We start from the raw sequence: 20,012 nt of genomic DNA on the forward strand, positions 1-20,012 counted from the left end.
GACCAGTATTGAACACAGTACTCCAGATGCGGGCGCACCATTGCGCGATATAGCGGCATGATGACTTCCTTCGTCCTGGTTGTAATACCTTTTTTGATGATGCCCAGCATTCTGTTTGCTTTCTTTGAGGCTGTCGCACATTGCGCCGATGGTTTCAGTGATGTGTCGACCATCACCCCCAGGTCCCTTTCAAGGTTACTCACCCCTAGCAGTGTTCCCCCCATTTTGTAGCTGAACATCGGGTTCTTTTTCCCTACATGCATGACCTTGCATTTCTCTAGACCTCGAGGCCCTAACATACAAGCTACTAGACCCTCAAACCACACATGAAAAAAGACACCAACTCGCCATTGCAGCCTACATGTCCCAACAGCCCACTCAACCAGAAATCCACACATCAAATGGATACTGGTACCGATCCCTATGGTCTGACCATTATACGTACTCCTTCAAAATCAACTGGACCAAAAACAACAGCAAACCAATTACATAAAAAATAACTTACAACTCATGTCCACACATCAACCCCACCAAATTCTGGACAAAAACAGACACCATAATCCAAGACTACAACCCCAAAGACTTCATCTCACAATGGAGCCTTCTAAGTACAGCAACCCTAGATGAGCTAGCCCCAGAACCATCCAAAACCAGAATCCATAGAAAATCAGACAAATGGTTCGACAATGAACAACTGCAACTCAAAAGACAATGCAGACAACTAGAAAAAAAATGGAGAAAAAGTAGACAAGATTCCACAAAAAACAGCATGGAGAACACTACACCAAAAATACAAACAAAAGCTAAAAGAAAATAGAAAGACATAATACACAAAGCAAATAGGAGGATCCCAAGACACAAAAAAGCTATTCCAGTTACTAAAAGAATCACAGATACCACACCATATCTAACCAATAACAACTACCCCCTCCCTCAGCCACCTTATTAGCCACATTCTTCAAAAATAAGATCACAAATATCATAGCCACATTTAATGGAACACCTACTCACCTAGAAGAAATCTCAACTTCCCCCACAGAAAAAGAATCGATAGCAGCAGACAGAACCTGGCCCCACTTCTCACCTATACAATGGTCAGACTTCAACAAACTATATAACAAATACAGTCACGCAGCCAGTGAACTTAACCACTGGTCACCATACCTATTGAAAACCTCCAGTACGCTATTCTGCACTCTGCTCCTACAATGGATACAAACCCTACTTACAGATGGCCAGTTCCCACAAAACCTCAGCGAAATCATCATAACTCCAATCCTAAAAGACCCCAAAGGAGCAACGGACCAACCATTCAACTACAGGCCCATAGCCTCAATCCCACTTTATGTCAAACTAATGGAAGGCCTAGTAGCTAAAGCCCTAAACTATACCTAGAAAACCACATCTTACTCCACCCCATACAGTCTGGCTTCAGAACCAACTACAGCACTGAGACCCTACTAGGAACACTCATGGACATCATAGAAACATAGAAACATAGAAAAAAGCAGCAGAAAAGGGCTATAGCCCACCAAGTCTGCCCATTGCAAGTATCCCCTCCCCTGAATTTACTCCCTTAAAGATTCCACGTGAGTATCCCATTTTCTCTTAAAATCCGTCACGCTGCTGGCCTTTATCACCTGGAGTGGGAGTCTGTTCCAATGATCCACTACTCTTTCGGTGAAGAAGTACTTCCTGGAGTCGCCATGAAACTTCCCTCCCCTGATTTTCAGCAGATGCCCTCTGGTGGTCGAGGGTCCCATGAGCCAGAAGATATCATCTTCTGACTCGATGTGTCCCGTGATGTACTTATATGTTTCAATCATATCTCCCCGTTCTCTTCTTTCCTCAAGTGAGTACAGCCGCAATTTTTTTAATCTTTCTTCATACGTGAGATCCTTGAGCCCAAAGACCATCCTGGTGGCCGTTTGCTGAACCGACTCGATCTTCAGCACGTCCTTTCGGTAGTGTGGTCTCCAAAACTGAACACAGTACTCCAAGTGAGGCCTCACCATGGCTCTGTACAACGGCATCATAACTTCAGGTCTCCTGCTGACGAAACCTCTGCGGATACACCCCATCATTTGTCTTGCCCTGGAGGAAGCCTTCTCCACTTGATTGGCAACCTTCATGTCCTCACTAATGATCACCCCTAGGTCGCGTTCCGCCGTGGTCCTAACCAAGGTCTCACCATTTAGTACATAAGTTCTACGCGGGTTTCTCTTACCCAGATGCATTATCTTGCATTTTTTAGCATTGAAGCCTAGCTGCCAAGTAGTTGACCATTGTTCCAGCAACAGTAGGTCGTGTGTCATATTATCAGGTAATAAGCTTTTGCCTACTATGTTGCAAAGTTTGGCGTCGTCGGCGAACAGTGATACCCTTCCTCTAAGTCCTTGCGTCATATCTCTTATGAATAAGTTAAATAGAATCGGGCCCAGGACCGAGCCCTGCGGCACTCCACTGATCACGTCTGATGCTTCGGATGGGGACCGTTCACCACCACCTTCTGAAGTCTACCGCTCAGCCAATCCCCAACCCATGTAGTTAGAGTGTCTCCTAATCCTATCGATTTCAGCTTGTTCAGTAATCTTCGATGAGGGACGCTATCAAATGCTTTACTGAAGTCCAAATATACCACGTCCAGTGACTCTCCGGCGTCCAGTTGTCTAGTAACCCAGTCAAAAAAGCTAATCAGATTAGATTGGCAGGATCTGCCCTGGGTGAACCCATGTTGGTGTGGATCACGCAGTTTTTCTTCGTCTAGGATTGTGTCAAGATTCTGTTTGATCAGTGTTTCCATGAGTTTACACACTATAGACGTGAGACTCACTGGTCTGTAGTTTGCTGTCTCTGTCCTGCAGCCCTTTTTGTGGAGTGGGATTACGTTGGCGGTTTTCCAGTCCAAGGGGACCCTTCCTGTGCTTAGGGAAAGATTGAAAAGAACAGATAATGGTTCTGCCAGGACTTCCCTTAACTCCCTGAGCATTCTGGGGTGTAGGTTATCCGGTCCCATGGCTTTGTTTACCTTGAGTCTTGATAGTTCGTCATAGACGCTACTGGGCGTAAATTCAAAATCTTGAAACGGGTCTTTCTGGTTATCTCCTGTCTGCAGCTGTGGACCAGCTCCCGGCGCTTCGCGGGTGAACACTGAACAGAAGTATTTGTTTAGTAGTTCTGCCTTCTCAGAATCTGATTCCGCAAAGTTACCGTCCGATTGCTTCAGGCGTACCGTCCGATTGCTTCAGGCGTACATCGTGAGACAACACCTCTGCACAGGCAAGAAAATGATGATCATACAACTAGACCTCTCCGCAGCTTTTGATCTAGTAGACCATGACATCCTCTTACAAACTCTAGACTCAATAGGAATTACAGGAAAAGTGCTAACATGGTTTAAAGGATTCCTACAATCCAAAACTTAGAGTCAAAACAAACAAAGAAAAATCCATACCATGGTCCAACCCATTTGGAGTGCCACAAGGATCACCCCTGTCTCCCACACTCTTCAACCTATACATTGCCTCCCTAAGCTCCTACCTAGACAAACTAGGCATTACCTCCTACAGCTACGCAGATGATATCACCATACTCCTCCCCTTCGACTAACTTGAGCCCTCCATGATAGGCACAAAACACGGAACACTTGAAACAGTAGCAACATGGATGAAAGAACACAAACTAAAACATAACCTGGACAAAACAAACTTCATCCTCCTTGAAAACAGTAAAACCCCAAACTTGGCTAACCTAGTAATAAACTCGATCTCATACCCCATTCAACCCATACTAAAACTCCTCGGAATGCTGATAGACAGAGGCTGTACCATGCAACCACAAAACAACAAAATAATAAAAACATCATTCGCCACTATGAGAAACCTAAGACAAGTTTGAAAATTCTTCGACAGAAAACAATTCCAACTCGTGGTTCAATCACTAATCCTAGGCCTAATAGACTACTGCAACATACTATATCTCCCCTGTCCAGCAACAATGATGAAACAACTTCAAACAATACAAAACACAGCCCTACGACTTATCTATTCGTTGAAAAAATACGATAACATCACAGAAGCATACCATGACTCACACTGGCTCCCAATACAAGACAGAGTACACTTCAAATTCCATTGCCTACTATTCAAATCTATAAATGGAAACAGCCCTACCTACTGGAACAATCGACTAACTCATTCCACCTCAAACAGATACAGGAGAACCCACACAATATTCTCACACCTGCCAACCAAAAATGTCAAACGAAGAAAAATGTATGTCAACCTACTGGCCACCAGAGCAGCGAAACTGGACCGACAACTCATCTGCTGACTTCGCCCACAAACTACAAAACCTTCAAAAACCCTACTCTTCAAAAAATAGATAAAAGCAATATAACACAACCAATAATGTTCCGAATTCCTCTTGTATTACCAACTACTCCTTAGCAAATTAGAAAATGTTCAAACTATTCCTTAAGTACTTCTTAATATCTTATCAATATATACTTCTTAAGATCATAACAATTCTTATGTAATCCGCCTTGAACCGCAAGGTAAAGGCGGAATAAAATCACTAATATAATGTAATTACATTAGTAACCTCGGCACCTCCGGCTGTGCTAGAGAGACCAAGTTCCTGGAAACTGTAGGCGACTGCTTACTGGAACAACTTGTCAAGGAAAACACGAGAGGAAACGCAATTCTGGACTTAATTCTAAATGGGCTGCGAGAACCAGCACAGGATGTAGAAGTAGAAGGGACGCTGGGAAACAGCGATCACAATATGATCCGCTTCAACCTGGACACAGGGGCAAAACATCGGTCCATAACGACGGCCACGGTGCTAAACTTCCGAAAAGGGAATTATGAAGGGATGAAACGCATGGTGGGTAAGAAGATTAAGAAGAAGATAAACACTGTAAAGATGCTAGAGCAAGCTTGGTCTCTTTTTAAGGATACAGTCACCGAGGCACAAAATCTATATATACCGCGTATCAACAAGGGATCAAAGAGGAAAATGAATAAAGACCTGGCGTGGCTCACTGTAGAGGTTAAGGAAGCGATCAGAGACAAAAAAACCTCGTTTATAAAATGGAAAAGATCAAAAACGGACAAAAACTGGAATAAGTACAAATAGCATCAACGTAGGTGCCATAAGGCAGTGAAAGGGACCAAAAGAGACTACGAAGAAAAAAATAGCCAAGGAGGCAAAAAACTTCAAGCCGTTCGATATATTAAAGGGAAACAACCCGCGAAGGAAGCGGTGGGACCGTTGGATGACCAAGGAATAAAGCGAGCGCCAAAGGAGGACAAGGCAATAGCCGATAGACTGAACACGTTTTTTTCGTCTGTATTTACCGAAGAGGATATACACAGCATACCAGAACCCATCAGGCTATATGCTGGAAGTGAAAACGGGAAACTGACAGGGGTGACGGTCAGTTTAGAAGAGATATGCAGGCAGTTTGATAGACTCAAGAGCGATAAATTCCCAGGACCGGATGGCATCCATCCGAAGGTCATCAAGGAACTGAAAGGAACCATAGCTGAACTGCTTCAACTAATAGCCAATCTGTCGATCAAAACAGGAAAGATTCCGGAGGACTGGAAGGTGGCGAATGTTACGCCGATCTTCAAAAAAGGTTCGAGGGGAGACCCAGGAAACTACAGACCGATGAGTCCAACCTCGGTACCGGGAAAGATGGTAAAGGCGCTGATAAAGGACCGCATCATTGATCACCTTGATGGACACGGTCTGATGAGGACCAGCAAGCACTGTTTCAGCAAAGGCAGATCTTGTTTGACAAACTTGCTGCATTTCTTCAAGGGAGTGAACAGGCAGATAGATAATGGCGAACCGGTCGATATTGTATATCTGGATTTTCAGAAGGCGTTTGACAAGGTTCCACATGAACGACTACTTTGGAAAATTGCGAGCCATGGAATCGAGGGTGAAATACTCATGTGGATTAAAAACTGGCTGGAGCATAGGAAACAGAGAGTGGGGGTAAATGGACAATACTCGGACTGGAAAAGCGTCACCAGTGGGATGTCGCAGGGCTCGGTGCTTGGACCCGTGCTCTTCAACATCTTCATAAACGATCTGGACATAGGTATGATGAGCGAGGTGATAAAATTTGCAGATGATACGAAGTTATTCAGAGTAGTGAAGACGTAGGGGGATTGCGAAGATCTACAACGTGACATAATCAGGCTCGAGGAATGGGCATCGACATGGCAGATGAGGTTCAATGTGGATAAATGCAAAGTGATGCACGTTGGTAATAAAAATCTCATGCACAAATACAGGATGTCCGGGGCGGTACTTGGAGAGACCTCCCAGGAAAGGGACTTGTGAGTTCTGATCAACAAGTTGATGAAGCCGTCCATGCAATGTGCAGCAGCAGCAAAAAGGGCGAACAGAATGCTAGGAATGATAAAGAAGGGGACCACGAACAGATCAGAGAAGGTTATATCATGCCACTGTACAGGGCCATGGTATGCTCTCACCTGGAGTACTGCAACCAGCACTGGTCACCATACATGAAGAAGGACACAGTACTACTCGAAAGGGGTCAGAGAAGAGCGACTAAGATGGTTAAAGGGTTGGAGGATGTACAGTGAGAGATTAAAGAAACTGGGCCTCTTCCTTGAACAGAGGAGATTGAGAGGGGACATGATCGAAACATTCAAGATAATGAAGGGAATAGACTTAGTAGATAAGGACAGGTTGTTCACCCTCTCCAAGGTAGAGAGAACGAGAGGACACTCTCTGAAGTTAAAAAGGGGATAGATTCCTTACAAACGTAAGGAAGTTCTTCTTCACCCAGAGAGTGGTAGAAAACTGGAACACTCTTCCGGAGTCTGTCATAAGGGAAAACACCCTCCAAGGATGCAAGACAAAGTTAGACAAGTTCCTACTGAACAAGGACGTACGCTGGTAGGACTACTCTCAGTTAGGGCGCTGGTCTTTGACCAGAGGGTCGCCGCATGAGCGGACTGCTGGGCATGATGGACCACGGTCTGATCCAACAGCGGCAATTCTTATGTTCTTATGTAATGTAATGTAATAAAAAGGGGTCAGAGAATTCGATTTCAAGGCAGTCAATTTAGTCATCAAAAATATTTAGTTCAATTTGCGACAAATAGCCTCCAGAGCAGGAATAGATGGCCTCCTTCACTCTCAGGCCAGGACCAATCGGGCAGCCACAAAAACAGAAGAGACCAGTTTAGGTACTTGAGGTATAAATTAAGCAAACAATATTCCGCATGCTCTGGATACCTAAAGCAAGAACTTAACTCCAATAAGAGCCCAACTTTAAAATTCCAGAAACTAGCCTTATAAGCCTAAAAACCCTTCCCTCCCTTAATGTGTTTATCTTGCATGTTTCTTTGCTTTTAAAAATTGTAGTTCTCCCCCTTTTCTCCTGGTGGCTCTTGTAAGTCCACTAAATATGATACATATCCCCCTGACCACCACATTCCCCTTCACCCAGGTGATACCAAGAGCAGAGTCTAACTGGGGTGCAGTACCAACGAAATAGCATTTGGTGTCCATTTTCATTTAAATGGGTAGCAACAGAGACCTTGAGTAAATGAGAAAGAACACTAAGCAACTGCTTAGAAGTAAAGGTAAGCTGAAGATTCTGTATGGAGCGACCCGATCAGAGAAAGCCAATAAAGCCAAATACAATCTAGAAGCAGCTCCCCTATCACTACCACAACTGAGCGCCCTTTCCAGATTGGTTTCCTCAAGAACCAACTCATCTCGCACATGACGAGTAAGAAATGAGCATATCTGAGTGCATCGAAATGAATCAACAGCAGAAAAACCATTCTCCTCCTGTAAAGTCTGAAAAGGTACCACCCGCTCCACCTCCCATAACTGGCGTACAATGTAAAGACCTCTTTTACCCCAACCCATGAGGGACGTCAAAATATCAGGCAAATAACCCAAAGAAGTTTGCAAAAAATATTTTCTAGCCGGAAAAAATTGGGCCCGAACACCAGAGGGACCCGAGTACTCGAAGGGAGGAAGGAGGCAACTAGGGCCCTGCCCACAAATGCATCAAGGGAATCCAGCTCTACTCCAGCTTCACCCACAGCCCTGGAGAACGCAACAGCCAATCAGTGAGAATACGCAAATGGTAGGCAAAAAAGTCAGGCACAGCCATTCCTTCTGTCTTATGAGGTTGCTGCATAGCCCCAGCTCAGACCTTTGTGGGCCGCTTATTCCAAATATAACTATAAATTTTTCTCTTTAACTGTTGAAAAAACAGCTTAGGATAAGCCATAAAGAGAAACAATAATTTTGGCAACTATATTTACCCCACTTTGTATACCGGTAGTTGTGTTTAACAATAGCATTTCGACAGCAGAAATTCTACCTGATCATGACACCGGATGACTCTCCCAACCATCAAGCATCCTTCCTTAGCAGAATACAAGTCGTCCACCGTACGTGTGATATTTACCCCTAAATATTTTATACTATGAGAGGCCCATCTAAAAGGGTAGGCCATTCTAAGGGTGCCCTCAGTAGCAGAATCAATGGAAACATTGTGGATTTCCGATTTAGAAAGATTAATCTTAAATCCAGACAAAAAACCAAAAGAATCCAATAAGGACATCAAGGGAGGAAGAGATGTAACCATCAATAAAACATCATCTTGAACAGTGAGATTTAGATTAAGGGTAGAATGTCTGTAGGAGTCAAGATCTCTTACCGTAAGCATGAAAGATCACTCTCTGATGCTGCAGGAAAAATTTTGTCCATGCGGCAATCTTCCAGATCATTGGCTAGCCAAGACTCACACAAGAAGTACCACTTTCTGTCAGCTTGCAAGTCCGTAACAATGACATAATTTACAAACCTAGAAAAGAGAGCAAAGAAATAAGAGCTTGGTTTTCTCCCTCATTTACCTTATCTTTCCTTCTGTGGGCTCATTTCCAGCATTTTAATGTCAGTACCAGTCGTGATACAAACTTAGATAGAGTTTCCAGAGCCACCATCTTAGACATTTACAGGCTCGTATTCAGACCACAGGAGATCGCTGCGGTGATACTGAAAATTCAATGCCAGCGCCGTATCCAGCCAGCTAAGTCTCAATGGCCAATGATAGACCACTCTTTTAGGCAGTTGTCTTTGGCTGCAGAGCTGTTTAAGATTGGTGGTGACCGGCTATGTTGCGTGACATCGCTGGCTCTCTCCTGCCATGTGCTATTTAGACAGCCGGGAGACGTTCCCAGACATTCAAAGAGCGCTGAATATCAGGCTCTTAGGGCCAAATTCTATATATGGCACCACAGAATCAGCAGCGACTAGAGCAGCACTTAGCCTGATTCTATAGAAGCATGCACCACATATAGAACTGTGTTTAGCGGTCATGAAAAAGAGGCCTAAGTTGTGACTAGATTGGGTGTATTTGGCACCAGGGTACTTAACTTTCACGAATGCCCCCTTTTTAGATTAATGCACTAGAAGTTTATTTAAAATTTCTTATACTGCCCAATCAGCCTTCTAGGCGGTGTACAAATTCCTAAAAACATAAAACATGCTTTAGCTAGAATACAAGTTTATGAGACATTGCGTCACCAAACTATAACTTTTGATAACTTTTAAAGACTTTTAAAAACAAAGACAAACAGGAACAAAAGGCAAAAAGGCAAAAAGAAAAAGAGAACAATTAAGGGAAAAACAATAGGAGGGGCTGCTATAAATAATGTTGAACTCAATTGCCCTTAAAAGGACAGTTAGGTCTCGAAGGCATCAAGAAAGAGAAATCAGGTCTTAAAATTATTAAGAATTGATTCTTCGTGTAATTAATTTGGGATACTATTCCAAAGAGAGGGGCAGTAACAGAGAAGATAGTAGACCTCATTGTATTTATATACTTCAGTGACGGAATAGATAGAAGGTTATTAGCTGTCGATCTTAGGGTCTTAGATGGATTATAAGGGGTAAGAAGATTATTAATAAATTCAGGTTGATTGTTTTGTCTGGTCTTCAATGTTAACAGAAGAATTTTGTAAGTGATTCTGTGTTCCATTGGCAACCAGTGGGCTTCTTGCAAAAGGGGGGTAATATGATCGGATTTCACCCTGTGTCCAGCATCATTTCTCTGTTCCCCTATGCCCCCAAATCCACTATCTCCCTTCCATGTCCCTATTCTACCCCCTGTCTAGCATCTTCCCTCTGCGTTCACATACCTTTCCCATGTCTACCATTGACCCTCTGCATCCATTTAACATCTCCATTCAGCATCTCCCCTTTGTGTCCCTGTCCCTATCCTTCCCTCAATGCCTATCATCTCCCCTGTTTTGTATACTTCCCTGTGTCCAGATTCTCCTCTCTTTCTCCCTCCCTCTCTTCCCTCCTTCCCTCTCTCCACTGGGTGTTAAGTATTTCACTCCCTGTTTCTTCATTGGAGCTAGGTGTGTGTTTTATCAACTAAGATAAGGCTCCCATTTCACTGCTTCCCCATAGTCTGCTTCAGCCTAATGATGGTGCTCACTTTATTCTCTGTCTCTCACTGAAAGAGTGGTTGCTCATTGGAATGAACTTCCAGTGCAGGTAATCAAGGCCAGCAGCGTTCCTGATTTTAAGAGTAAATGGGATGCCCATGTGGGATCTCTAAGAGGGCAGGGTTAAGGGGAAGGGTCATTAGGGGAGGGATGGGTTAGGGGATGGGTCATTAGGGCAGGGATCTCTAGGAGGGTAGAATTAGGAGGGTGGGTCAGTAGAGTGGGCAGACTTGATGGGCTATGGCCCTTTTCTGCCGTCATTTTTCTATGTTTCTATGTTTCCACTCACAATAAAATTTAAAGAAAATGTTGTTATAGAGCAGTAGTGATTACCAAGATGGGCTGGTGCCAGAATTGTCATGCCAAAGTCTTATGCTATGTATCTTCCCCAAGAATCGAGTTTTCAGAAGGAAGATGTCCATTCCTCCACACTTGAAAACAGCTTTAGTTGAGTCAGTCAGGTGATGGGGCTTGCTCTGCCCCTCTGTTCCATATAGTGTGATAACAACCTAAAAGCCGAAAAGAAGTATAAACTTAAGAAGAAAGATACTCCTAATGTGTCTACTTTGTACTTGATCATTTGCGTGTCATAACATCTTATTTTATTGAAAAATATACAAACTTCTACTTGGAGCATGCACACGAAAACTAAAGAATGAACGTTACAGCAAAAAATATTGTGGTAAATAAAGTCTCTGGCCTTCAGGGGTAGGGTTGGGTAGCGTAGGATACAATAAAGCCAGCCAGCCTCCCTCCCTCCCTGGCAGGTGGCAGGTAGCTAGACCTTTCCTATGCCAGAGATAAATCCTGGCCCCTAATGAAAAAGCTCAGAAACACTGTTAGTGCAAGTCAGCAGTAGTCTTAATCCCTGGTACACTTCATGCTTGGGGTGAGTTCCCATGAACTCTCATCCCTGTAGGTCTCAACTTAAATTCAACAATTCTGGAGCCCCCTGGCTCCTCTGCTTAAAGCAACACACCCAGTCAGAGCACAGAGCATATGCAAAGTAACCTCCTAGCTGTAACCTACTAGGCAACTAGCCACTACTTCAGTCTCTCTGACCAGTTCTATCAGGATACAGCTTCCTTCTTAATAACTCTTCTTGCAGAAGCTAACATGTTACCACTGAGTTCTCCTAATAAGCACCAGAATTCAGTAGAACAGCACCCGACTAAACATGACTTCTTGGTCCTCTCCTCCCCCCCCCAAATGTTAGTGTTCTTTCAAAACAAAGCATTGTCTCCAGTACAAAACAAAAATCTACATTCCCCACACAGTAATCTCTAGGCCAGTATTTCCTTAGCATCCAGGTAAGCACCATCTTAACTTCCAAGCAAGTACTTCCTTGTTCCCAGGATTCTCAGCCCATTCTGTGTCTGCAGGCAACCATCTTCTCCAGAGTTCCCCCCACCCCTGCTGTTTGCTGTCTGGGGCAATCTTCTTTTATAGGGGACTGCAGCTCAAAACCCTTTCCCTTCTGCACCTATCCAGGAATGTGTGGTGCAGTGGTTAGAGCTACAGCCTTAGCACTCAGAGGTTGTGGGTTCAAATCCCTCACTGCTCCTTGTGTCCCTGGGCAAGTCACTTAATCCCCTCATTACCCCAGGTACACTAGATAGAATTTGAGCCCACCAGTACAGATAGGGACATATAATAAAGTACCTGAATGTAAACCATGTAGGATAAATAAATAAAACCCTCCCTAAATGGGCTTCCTTCTGGGAAACAAGGATCTCTAACTGCTGACCCTTAAAAAGGCAGAACCTCTAGTCTTTGGATCCAACATGTACCCTGGCAATTAGAACTCCCTCTAGCAGTCTCCAGGTGGTAACACTGCCCTAATTTTGTCCTCACTCATAACAGGGCCTTGGAGCTCCCTCCAGTGGCCTTTCCTAGCAATAGCAGTGCCCTTTCCAGGACTAGATCAATCACAATATCTATGTCTTGTACACTGCTTAGACTATCTTAAAAACTGGTCTTGGTAGAAATTTATCAGTGGCCCTTTCACTTAATGCTCTTTCTTCTAAAGTATTCATTATGTACTAGCCCTCCTGCCCCTTCCCCTACCCACAGCTAAAACAATCACCTGGTCTGGTAGGCAGGGTCTGTTGCAAAGCAGAGGTGTAGCAGGTGTTTTAATACACACTTTACTTATTTACCAACTTACGAGGCAGTTCCAAAAATATAACCCCCCTACATAGAACACAATCAAACAACCAAAGAATCCCCCAAACCCCTCCCTCTACATCAACATCCCACTCACCAAGATGAACCCACCAAAATGTCAATGAAGGGACATCATTGGAGATTAGTTTCACAGCTAACACAGTCCACAGATCTCTGGTTCTTCAGGGTCCACCCACCCCTAGGATTACACTTCCTATATAGTCTGCCTAATCTACTGTCTCTCTCCTTCAATTGCAGCCAGTCTTGAGAGAAAATCATTGCTGATTGAGGCTACGTTTGATAGACTCCCTCACACATTCAGTGTAGGGTCTGCACCTGCACAACTGGGGAAATCAATTTTTTGGCTTTTCAGATGATTTTGAACACTGAAATAAGCACAGCTCTCCCCAGGCCCAGTTAGCTTTGAAGCCATGTAAATGCCAACTGGGAAGTCTTTTCAAGGATGTGTGCATTTCTGCTCCACAAAAGATTTTCTTACTTAAACTGCTTGCAAACCCAAAAGCTATTGGCGCGATATACATTTAGGGAGAGTAGGCTTCTACCTGAGGCAGTGGATCTGAACTGGGCTTCCGTGGCTTACAGCATAGGGTTACCAGATTTTCTCGAAGGAAAATATGGACCCATGGCCATGCCCCCAGGCCTGCCCAGTTCTGCTTGCATCATGCTCCACCTGCCCCCAGCCCCGCCCACTAGCCCAACTCCCTTAACCTGTTCATGCTATGACTGACAAGCCTTTCTCAGTCTAATCTCTGCACCTTTGTCTGAGCTTAACACCTACTACATGTACTAACCTTGGAGGTTGTCGCCGCATGTCTACGATTTCCAGTGAAGACTTGGACCATGTAGCGGAAGTAAGCAATGGCATCATTGTCAGCGAGTACCGTGATCTTTGCCTACAGTAAAGAAAAAAGGCAGAGAATAAGGAAAGCATACTCTCCCCTCTGTCTCACAAGCCTGGAGACTAGTCAAAGTAACATAGCAGATGACAGCAGATAACGACCTGCCCAGCCCATCCAGTCCACCCAATAAGATAAACTCATAGCATGAGTTACAATATAACATACAGGCAGTCCCCAAGTTACAAACACATGACTTAAGTATGACTCGTATTTAAGAACAGTCACAGCTTCATTTGATTTCACTTCCAGTGCACTACAGAAATGAAGTTAGGCTGAAGATGATGTTGGAGGAATGTTGCCACCGCTGCCTTTGCCACAGCTGAGAGCTAATTAATGGATAAACTTATTTTATCCACAATTTACCGGTCTAATCCACTCAGTATTTCAAGAGAAAGAGAGGCATGAGGACCATGCCATAGACATGCACACAGAGTGAGGATCGTTGAATGAGAAGAAAAAAATGTTGAAGCTCTAGAACTGAGAAGAGGGTAGAAGAGAAAAGGGAAGGTGAGGTGATGTGGTCTTGAGGAATTCAGGGGTGTGGGGTGGAGAGAGAGACTAGAAAACACCAGTATCAAGAGGAGGAGGTGGGAAAAAGTAGGCGAAGGCCTTGAGTGGAACAGGGTTGTCTAGGGGGTGCCTGGAGAATGCTGGGAGGAACATGCAGGTCAGGGAATCTTTTAGGGGGATGGGCTTACCGGGGGATTAGGCAAAACACCAGCATTCCTCCTCCAAGGATTATCCATCTTCATCTTATTTCAGCAGTAGAGGTCCTAATTTTCACCTACTTTATCCATTAGAGTGAAGAAAACCCCCCAAATGGAAAACATTTGAATCCCGAGTTCACAGTTCAATCATATCCAGTTCAGCATGGGGAAAAACATCTCTGGTATGAGTTTCTGTCTATGATCTTATATCAACCACCTTCAACTGGTGATTATGCAAATTAATCTTTATGGAAATGTAAGTCTTAGATTCAAATAGTATTTGGATCAGATCAAGATAAGTCGTTACCATAAAGATAATAGACTCATGCTAAGATAACAGAGCTCACCTCAGTAACTGCTCTGTAAGCAAAGGAGAAATTCATCACTCACAGGAACATTAGCAAGGTTCTCCTCTCCCAATTCTCCCTTGGATTATGGACCTATTCCCATGTCACTCTCTTGATTTTTCCCTTCCCCTACTTCCATAGGACTTTCATATTCCTCATTAAGGAATTCCCAGATCATTTCCTCTTCTACTGGATTGACACCCTCACCCACCATTTCTTTAGCTAAGGACCTAAACTTCTTGGGTTCAATCTGTACTCAATGAGGTTCCTGCAGACAAGAATACTTATGAGGAGGTGATACCTCCTCTGGGTTATAAGAACATAAGAATTGCTGCTGCTGGGTCAGATCAGTGGTCCATCATGCCCAGCAGTCCTTTTGATCCTGCAGAAGGCGTATGGGATAGGGGCTCAGGGAACTGACCGGTATCCAGGAGGTTTCTACTTAAAAGGGGGAGCCTTCTCTCTCCTTGGGTAACTTATCCTGAGAAATTAGTTTTTGGTAACTAGTAAGAATTAAAAGCATCATCAATTAAGAATCAGGACTGAGAACAAATGTGAATCTTCAGAAGCACTAATCTTACCTTTGTCTTGTCCTGTTTGTCTTTTCTTCGGGCCCAAACAATGATGAGAAGGTAAATCACAAAAATACTACCCAAAAAGGACACCCCAACAGGGTTTTTAGAAACGTTTGCAAAAAGTCTGGCTGTATCCCGGATGTCTACTGTCCTTGGCATGATGAAGAAGGTGGTGCCGAAGAAGGTCAAATGATTGCACAAACACTGGGTAGATGTCACTGTGGTCTGAGGTCCAATCTAAGGAACATAAATTTATCCTCTTATACACTTTACGTGTTATCATTGGCCCACCTCTTCTTTTGACTTGTGGAGCACCAGAAAGCTGGGGGTCAATTAAACAAAAAATCTCACAAGGGTTAGAGTAAGCAACTCTATCAATCAATCTATCAACACTACTCTCTTCAAAAGATGCAGGGACACCCCTCAATTTAAGGTGCAGACAATTAGTTGAGAGGGCACAGGTCAGAAAAAAACTCCACATATCGTTAATTTTGCAAACAGTGATTCCTCACGAACTCTTGGAAACTATAATGTTTATGCAGAACACAGTCTCTGTCACATCACTCCAGCATGGGAACAATTTGTAAATCCACAGCAGGCGTTCATTCAGGCAAGGGAGAAACCATATGTTCAAAATGAAATATACAGTACATGTGTTTCACAAGATCCATGGCGTAAACCCCAGCATAGTTCAGTTATCTCAAATGTCAAGTTCTACCCACTAAGTCCTCAAAAAATACAAAATCCAAAACAATCCAAACAACACAGCAAAACACTTAGCTGGCAAACACCGTTCCACTCAGACACTTGTCATGTCCGCTCCTCCTTTGAATATCTCAGGCGCACTCCCACTGCTTAGCAATCGCCCACCGCTGTAACAATCTTTCTTTTAGCAGCATGTACAAATCTCTCGCAGTGGGTGTTTGTCAGCTAAGTCTTTTTGTTTAGTTTTGCTTTGTACTGTATATTTCATTTTGAACATATGGTTTCTCCCTTGCCTGAATGAACGCCTGCTGTGGATTTATAAATTGTTTCCAAGCTGGAGTGATGTGATAGAGACTGTGTTCTGCACAAACATTATAGTTTCCAAGAGTTTGTGGGGAATCACTGTTTGAAGTTTTTTTCTGACCTGTGCCCTCTCAACCAATTGTTCGCACTTTGAATTGAGGGGTGTGCTGTGTGCACTGAGGTCTTTTTGCTCCACATTGTTGAGATTGGGTCTTTTGAAGAGAGTAGTGTTGATAGATTGGTCAATTAAAGAACCCATTGTGACTCCTAGGATCCTTCTGACATATTGAACATAAGACTTAATAGTCCATGACTTAGGACTGTCTCCTGTACCTCTCAAAACACCTACCGGTACCACCTAATTCTATACACTTGGACACACAATTTGCAATAAGTGTGTAAAATTGCCCATGCAAGTTATGGACTAGTGCCTAACTTAATTGTTTAAGTGGGTGCTAATTGGCTTTAGCTGTCAATAATGACCCTCATGTGGCACCGATTTCTACTTACAGGAGTAACTGTACTTCAGTATTATTCTATAAATGAAGACCTAAGTTTTATAGAGGAGGCATTAACAGGGGAGGACCTTGGTCGGGTCAGGGGAATGCTAAGTGCTCATATGCCAACTTAAGCTCGTATTCTGCAGCAGCTTCAGGGCCAAACTTTCTAGAACACTTGCTTAGTAGTCAAGAGACTCTTTCTTTAATCTACTCTATAGTAGATGTAATTCCAAAATAAATATCTACTGAACCAATTTTTTATTTATAGAAAATTTTTTAAAAATATATATTCAAGCAATCTTCTTGTTACAGAAAACAGGGCAATTAAGCTCAGATTCCCATAAGTGGGGCTGGCGGAGGCGGCCACCTAAAAAGTGTCTGCCAGTCACATGTGAATCACACAAAAGTGCTCTTTATAGAATTGCGGCCTCATGAAAGATAGGCGCTGGAAGTGTAGGCCAGGGTTTTCAAGGCCTACTTTTTACGTGAATTGTGGCTATGGAGCCAAGCCAAAAGTGGCATTAAGCACCTCAGTAGCCAGTAGGTGCCTACATTTTTTTTAAACAGTATTTTGCACTTAAGTTAGGCTCTGGTAGGAGCTGTTTATAGAAGATGGGTCTTAGTGTTTTCCATGTAAGTTTATCAGAGCCGCATGTTTGGTAGGCCATACAGCAAAGAACTCATACAAATCAACTATAAGGAGCTCCTCTCCCACTCCCCACATACCGCTTCACTTATATACTCTCAGGATAGCACACACTCGTTCAGCAGAGCGCTCAAGAAGACAGGCCCAAAACTATCCTTTATCCTTCTTTATTCCGTGTACCAGTAAGGAAACATATATTTAAGCACTAACCCCAGTACCCACAATCTTTCATCTATCATAGCACAAAAATCCCAATAGACAGAGACGAAGACAGGGGGACAAATCCAGAGACAGACGTTTCTGTCTGAAGAATGGGTTAAATACTTTTCAGCAACCAGCCGATATTAATATTCATAAATTGTGGTACGTCTTGCTTTCCAACCGGTTTGAACTGGGTGTGGTCACAAGTTCTCTTTCTCTTTGAAGCTAGTGTTCTGTCTTTCCCATCACACACCTCAAGTCCTTTGCTTCACCTTTACAGGACACTGTGTCTCAAAAGAAAAAGCAACTTTCACTATGTGCACATCTCAAATAATACACCTTCAGTTCTATATTCAGCACTTAACTTTAAAAAAGGAGACGATGATAACATGAGGAGAATGGTAAAAAAGAAACTTAAAAGTGCAGTTGCAAAGGTCATGGATGTTATTTAAAAATTCCATCCTGGAAGCCCATAATAGATATAGTCCATGCATTAAAAAAAGGAAAGAAGACCAAACAGCAGCTGGCGTGGTTAACGAGTGAGGTGAAGGAAGCGATTAGAGCTAAAAGAGATGTCCATTGTCTCCTTTGTTGTTTGATATTGTTCTGGAACCCTTGCTTTTGGCTATTCAACAGGTAGAGGGGATACAGGGTATTCCTTATACAGGTCGGGAATATAAAGTCTCTGCGTATGCAGATGATACTTTGCTTCATTTGAGGAATCCTGAAACTACCATTCCACAATTACTAGATTTGATTGATAGATTCAGAAAATTTTCTGGATATAAAATAAATTGGAGTAAATCAGAGGTTCTTCCGCTAAACGGACACTGTCCAAAAGAATTGACACATTCCCTTTTCTTTGGAAGGAAGAGGGTATAAAATATTTAGGCATTTGGATATAGAAAACGGAGGAAACGATGAAAGTAAATGAAAGATCCTTATTGCTAAAGGTCTCAGAAATGTGTGAGCAATGGAACCCATTTCATCTGTCTTAGTGGGGGAGAGTTCTGACGGTTAAAATGATGATTTTGCCTGTGGTTTATTACCAAATGAGTATGTTGCCAGTTTATTTTCAGGGGTCCTTTTATAAGAAATGAAATAGTATTGCTCGAATTGCTTTAGTATCTTTACAAAAACCAATTGCGGCGGGTGGGGTAAATTTTCCCAATTTTTATAGGTATCATCAGGCCTATATAATGCGTCAGGGTATGTATTGGATCCTCCCCGAGCTCTTGGAACATCTCCCAGATTAGTTATATTTAGAGTGGCAATTGATGTCCCCATTACGACTGTTTCATGTGTTGAGTATCACATTACCCAGATAGTATTATATTTGACACCTGGAAAACTTTTATTAATAAATTAACAGATATTTTGGTAGAGAAATCCACTTATCAATCCTTGTGGTTAAACTCAAAGATTCAAATAGGCGGATCTGGGATCACCTGGAAGCACTAGATGCAGGCAGGCATACGTACACTAGATGATGTTCTATGAAATTGGAAAATGCTTGATTTTTCACACCTGCAACAAACATTTGGTATTGCTAAGTCTCAAAATTATAAGTGGTTGCAGTTGAAGCAAGCCATTCAGAAGGGGTTCCCTGATTGGCAAAATCTAAAAAATTATTACAGCTTGCAGGGCCTATGCTTCCAGATGGATTCGTTAGGGCAGCAGGCTGCCCGGTGGTATAAATTAATATCTGATTTCTTGAATAAAAAACCAAAAAATGGTCTTAGAGACAGTTGGAGCATTGAGATTAAGCAGTATATTTCTGCATCTTGATGGCCACGAATTTGGACTTGGAGGATGAGATGTACAGCGTCAGCATCTATGAGACAAACATGTTTTTTTCTGTTACATAGATCTTTTTGGACCCCTGTTAGGTTGCACAAGTTAGGCAGATCTAAATCTAATAGATGCTGGCATTGTCATCTGGACATAGGGACACTGGATCATCTGTTGTTCTATTGTCCTTTGATGCTTAACTTTTGGAAGTCAATATGGGGTACGATTAACAACATATTGGAATCATCAATTCCACTGACGTATGAGGCGGTCATATGTGGAACGTTATTACATGTTATACCCCCTAAGGATCGTTATAAATGCCGCCTTATTCTTGTCATGACCAGGATAGCCATGCAGATGGTAACCCGAAATTGGAAGAACTACGACCCCCCTAAATTTTCCCTTCTGGTGGGCAAATTTGTGCTCCAGCTATAGATATGAAAAATGAATGCTGATAGTTTGGGGCACAGTCATTTATTTAAGCTGGTTTGGGGGCCGTTGACATCATATATTACCTCACTATAGTAGGTCTTTGATTATGAGTCAGTTTTGGTTTATTTTCATACACATCCAGGAAAGGGGGGGGGCTATTTCTGTCCTAATTTGACTTTTGAGTCCACCT

At 43.0% G+C, this 20,012-nt stretch overlaps 1 protein-coding gene across 1 annotated transcript in view; it reads right to left on the reverse strand.

The window, feature by feature from the left end:
* PKD1L3 (polycystin 1 like 3, transient receptor potential channel interacting) overlaps positions 1 to 20,012 on the reverse strand; it is a 192,975-nt gene that overhangs the window by 116,094 nt on the left and 56,869 nt on the right. The window contains exons 11-14 of the mRNA XM_033941262.1: positions 15,248 to 15,478; positions 13,505 to 13,606; positions 10,860 to 11,035; positions 8,729 to 8,875 (exon numbers count right to left, since the gene is read on the reverse strand). Coding sequence (XP_033797153.1) covers positions 8,729 to 8,875; positions 10,860 to 11,035; positions 13,505 to 13,606; positions 15,248 to 15,478 — 656 coding nt within the window. The remainder of the gene's footprint in view (positions 1 to 8,728; positions 8,876 to 10,859; positions 11,036 to 13,504; positions 13,607 to 15,247; positions 15,479 to 20,012) is intronic.

This window comes from Geotrypetes seraphini, chromosome 4, assembly GCF_902459505.1.
Source record: "Geotrypetes seraphini chromosome 4, aGeoSer1.1, whole genome shotgun sequence".
Classification (NCBI taxonomy): Eukaryota; Metazoa; Chordata; class Amphibia; order Gymnophiona; family Dermophiidae; genus Geotrypetes; species Geotrypetes seraphini.